At 68.5% G+C, this 4,254-nt stretch overlaps 1 protein-coding gene across 1 annotated transcript; it reads left to right on the top strand.

Moving 5' to 3' along the window:
• The first annotated feature begins 243 nt into the window (after positions 1-243).
• TMEM250 (transmembrane protein 250) lies at positions 244-4,254 on the top strand. The gene is made up of 2 exons (XM_045846486.1): positions 244-617; positions 2,025-4,254. The coding sequence occupies exon 2, from the start codon at positions 2,075-2,077 to the stop codon at positions 2,555-2,557; it is 483 nt and encodes a 160-aa protein (XP_045702442.1). The 5' UTR covers positions 244-617; positions 2,025-2,074; the 3' UTR covers positions 2,558-4,254.

Here is a 4,254-nt window from a genome sequence, read left to right as displayed (position 1 = left end):
AATGCCCAGCAGCTGCGCTCCGAGGGGCAGTCTCTTTGGGCCGTGATCTTGGGCCCGCCCCCTCCAGGTGTCAGCAAAGTAGCGTCACTTCCCCCCTAGGCCCGCCCGAGCGCGCGCCCGCGTACTGCCAACCGCTTGGAACGCAGCGGCGCGTGCGCGGAGGAGCTGCTCGGAATCCGCACGCGCAAGCCCACTATCTGCGCCCGCGCAGAACTGGCCTAGGCGCCTGGGGTGTACGATGGGCGGTGACGTAGATGTAACGTCATAGAGCGAGCGCCGCGCACGCACGCACGCCGAAGGGAAACGTCGAGTTCCGGGTGTTCAGAGTCGACCCCAAATTGGGGGAAGGGTGGTGCTCTCGGTATCGGAGTGGGCGGAGGGGCGTGAGGAAAGTCCTACGGTGGCCGCAGAGGGACGGCGCTACGGCTCCCACGCTGGGCCAAACGCCGCCGGCCACCGGCCGCCAGAGCCCCTGGCCCTTCGGGGCAGGTGGGGACCGGTGAGGCACCGAGCTTCGTAGCCACCGCGCCGTCGGCACAATGCGGCTGCCCTACTCCTGGAGCCCCGAGGGACAGGGGGGCCCGCAGGCCGGGACGCCGGCGCGGAGAGGGCACCCGGTGAGTTGGAGGGCGGGAGTTGCCCCCGGCGTCTCCAGGGCCGCGGGCGGGGGGCTGCCCGGGGATCCTGGCGGGTGGGTTCTGCCCTATTGGTCGCCAGTTCCCCCAGAGGCAAGCGGGCAGAGCCGTTTCGTGCCCAGGACGCATTGATCCGGGACTCGGTGCCACTTGAGCAGCCGAGCGCCTTGGTGACCTGGGGCCTGGAGCGGGCGGCGAGATGGAGCCTCCCTGGCTCGGGACCGCGCATCTCGGCCTAGTCCACCTGCCCCGACCTCTGCGCTCGTGGCGCGGGTGCCTGGCGCCCCAGAAGGTGCTTGCTCCCGGGGCAGGTGGCGATCGGAGGTTGGCCGCGTCCCCGCAGCCTGCAGGGAGTGAGGGGCAGCTGTCGAGCGACCCTCCGGGCGAGGGCACCGACTGCCCGAATGCCACTGGCTGAGACCAAGGTGAAGTCTGGATGGAGCAGCTCTGAGCTCAGGCAGCTGCTCTCAGGCCGGATTCTTGGCCAAACCTTGCGGGAAGGGCCGGGCCTGCGGGGCAGAGGAGAGGTGGACGCTCGGTCTCCCACTCCCCCGCCTCCGGCCGGATCAGCGCTTGGGAGGCCATTTGCTCTCACTGGCGGCCCGAGACGGAGCTTGGAGAAAAGTCCCCCTTCTGAAGGGAGGCAGACCCCGGGCAGTGTTTCACGATAACCCGCAGCCAACTTGGCTGCTTCCAGTGGACACGTCCTGGTCTAACGGCTCCGGGTTCCCTTCCACAGCCCTAGGCAAGCTTTCCACGGCAGTTACGGCAGTTACCCGGTAAAGCTAGAGCGCCCCTTGCTGCTTCTCCCCCCGCGGCCCAGTCTGCAGGCCCCTGTGCTCTTCCGGGACACGGGACACCCCCGCCTGCCAGGCATGGTGGCTGTTTAGTATGTGGCGCCTGCCTCTCGCTGCACCCCTGAGAGCAGCGCTGCGGGCAGCGGGTTTTGCCGAGCTGCCTAGCTCCCGGCACCTGGGTGTCTGGTTGCTGAAGTGCACTGCTCCGCATGCGCCCTGTGCCCCCCCCCTTTCCCGCGGGGGGGATACCGCTGAGGGACTTTTGTTCACCCTGGAGAAAGGGGCCTGAGGCGGCCAGGCAGGGCTGGGGCACCCAGATCATCGCGGAGCCTGTGGGGTCTGCCTCGCTTTCAGCACTGCCTGCTTCCAGGGGGACCCCCAACCGCCGTCCTGGCCCTTCCTCCCCGTGATGAGCGGATTAGCTCTTTTGGGTTCCATGTGATTGTGGGTCCCTTTGGAGTCTGCGGCAGAATTGGCATCCCAGGCTTGGTTTCACTGCTGCAGAGGGCTGGCGTGCCCTGGGCGGAGAGGTGCCCGGGATGCACCGTCGCCGCCCCCCAGGCTCACTCGCTTCTCTGTCGCTCTCCTGCAGGCCCACGCCTCCCCCGGGGCTCAGCGGTGGGCTCCCGGGCCTAGGTGCCCATGACGCTGACTGCCACCCGGACGCCGCCTCTGCCGCGAGCTAGCGCCGCCGCCCAGGCCCCAATGCCGGTCATGCCCATCCCGCGGCGGGTGCGCTCCTTCCACGGCCCGCACACCACCTGCCTGCACGCGGCCTGCGGGCCCGCACGCACCTCCCGCCTGGCGCGCACCAAGTACAACAACTTCGACGTGTACGTGCGGGCGCGCTGGCTGTACGGCTTCATCCGCTTCCTGCTCTACTTCAGCTGCAGCCTCTTCACGGCGGCGCTGTGGGGCGCGCTGGCCGCGCTCTTCTGCCTGCAGTACGTGGGCGTGCGCGTCCTGCTGCGCTTCCAGCTCAAGTTGTCGGTGCTGCTGCTGCTGCTGGGCCGCCGGCGCGTGGACTTCCGCCTTCTCAACGAGCTGCTGGTCTACGGCATCCACGTGACCATGCTGCTGGTCGGGGGCCTGGGCTGGTGCTTCATGGTCTTCGTGGACATGTGAGCGCCCTGCGGCCTGCTCCGGGCTTGGTTCCCGGGGCCTGTGGGGTCGACGCCTGCGGCTGGGGTCTCTTCTTGCGGGGGCTCCGTCAGGGCCCTGTCCGCCGCGCTCCATCCCGCAGACAGGTCTCTGCCCCGGCGAGGAGCAGGCTGAGACTTCTGTGAGGGGGGGCACCGCGCCCTCCCACCCACCCGGTTTTTCCCCTGCGTCTGCTGTGTGCGCCCAGGTGCAGTGACATCCTGGCCACCTCCCTGTGCTTCCAGCCTGCACTTTTCCAGGCCATGCTGTGTCCCTGGCCGTTCTCCAGGACACTGGCGCGGTGTGCGGCCCAGGAGCAGACCTGGAGGGGTCTTCCCGACCGTGCGCCCTGTTCCCCACCCCAGGGGAGCGGCGGGCTCCATTTGCCACACTGCCACCGAGCCGCTCACTCCACCCTGGGCCGCCCCGGTCCTGGCACAGCCAACAGGCCCCCATCCGCCTGGCACCCCAAGATGTCAGGGGGCGTGAGTCCCAGGCCGGTCCTCAGGGTCGCCTTGGTGTGTGCAGGCGCAGTCTGCCAGTCACCACGGCCCCCGAGGGTCCGGCCCAGGGCAGGCTGTCTTCCTCTTGGGCGGGGCTGAATGGGGGTTTCTGGGAAGGCAGCGCAGTTCTTCCTGGCTGTGGGGGGTGCTTTTGGTCTCTTTTCCTGGGAGGGGACACCCAGAGGTCAAAGGTGGTGGGAGGCGCTCTGAGCATGCCCCACTTGACCTGGGCAGACCCTGCGTGTCAGAGCACCTCCCAGAGTCCAGGCTGTGGCCCTGGGCCGGGTTTCCAAGCTTGGGGCTCAGCTGCCCCGCTGCTCCCGCCTTGGCAGCTGTTGGCGTGAAAAGCAGAAATGGACGTGGCCAGGGAAGAAGAGCAAAGGGCTGGTGGCCCAGGCGGGGGGCACTTTTGGTCGCAGGGAACGCACTGCAGAGGCCGGGCATCTTGTCCACACCCCTGGCTCTGGCCTTCTGCCTCAGGGGGACAGGGTGGCCGTGTGTTCTGGCGGCACCGTGGGCCTCCTTGGCAAGGGAGCAGGCGCTCCGAGTAATTGTGCTGGGACAACAGCCAGACATGGGCCCAGGATGTAGGGCCGAGGCCGCCACACCCCGAGTCGCCCCACACCCCCTGGGTGTGGGCGGTGGCCCCTTCGACCCTGCCTGGCCAGCCAGGCCAGTGGCCCCCGGGGGGACCTCCAGGACTGTTAGGTGCCACTGGAAGAAAACCCAAATCAGGGAGAGAGAGAGAGAGAGAGAGAGAGCACAGAAACCCTCGGCTGCGACCGTGCCACAGTCTGGAGTCAGCTGTAGGATGATGGTCAGGGGTTCCCTGGGGGTGGCCCGAGCTGCGTGCCCAAGCCCCGGACGGCGGCGAGGGGCCGGCCCGCGGGGACCCCGCTTCTCTGTGCTGCGGAGGGTCTTGCACTAGGCCGTGCTGGTTCCTGAAAGCTTTGTTTGTGTTCATGGGCTCACGCCGCTCCGATCCCACGGAGCCCCCCGGCCTGGGCGGGCGCCTGTCCACGCCCCGGGGACGGCGGGAGGGGTCTGGCCGTGCGCCGCCCGAGTGTCTGCGGGCAGTACCGGGGGCTGACACGCTCGGCGTGCAGCTGCCCGGGGGCCGAGTGCCTGTGAATTCTTTAGGAAATGAGCCACCTGCATTAAACTTATTTTTTTAACGCA

This window comes from Phyllostomus hastatus, unplaced genomic scaffold (genome assembly GCF_019186645.2).
Source record: "Phyllostomus hastatus isolate PE091 unplaced genomic scaffold, TTU_PhHast_1.1 phas_contig_495, whole genome shotgun sequence".
Classification (NCBI taxonomy): domain Eukaryota; kingdom Metazoa; phylum Chordata; class Mammalia; order Chiroptera; family Phyllostomidae; genus Phyllostomus; species Phyllostomus hastatus.
This window is presented reverse-complemented; position numbering and strand designations above follow the sequence as displayed.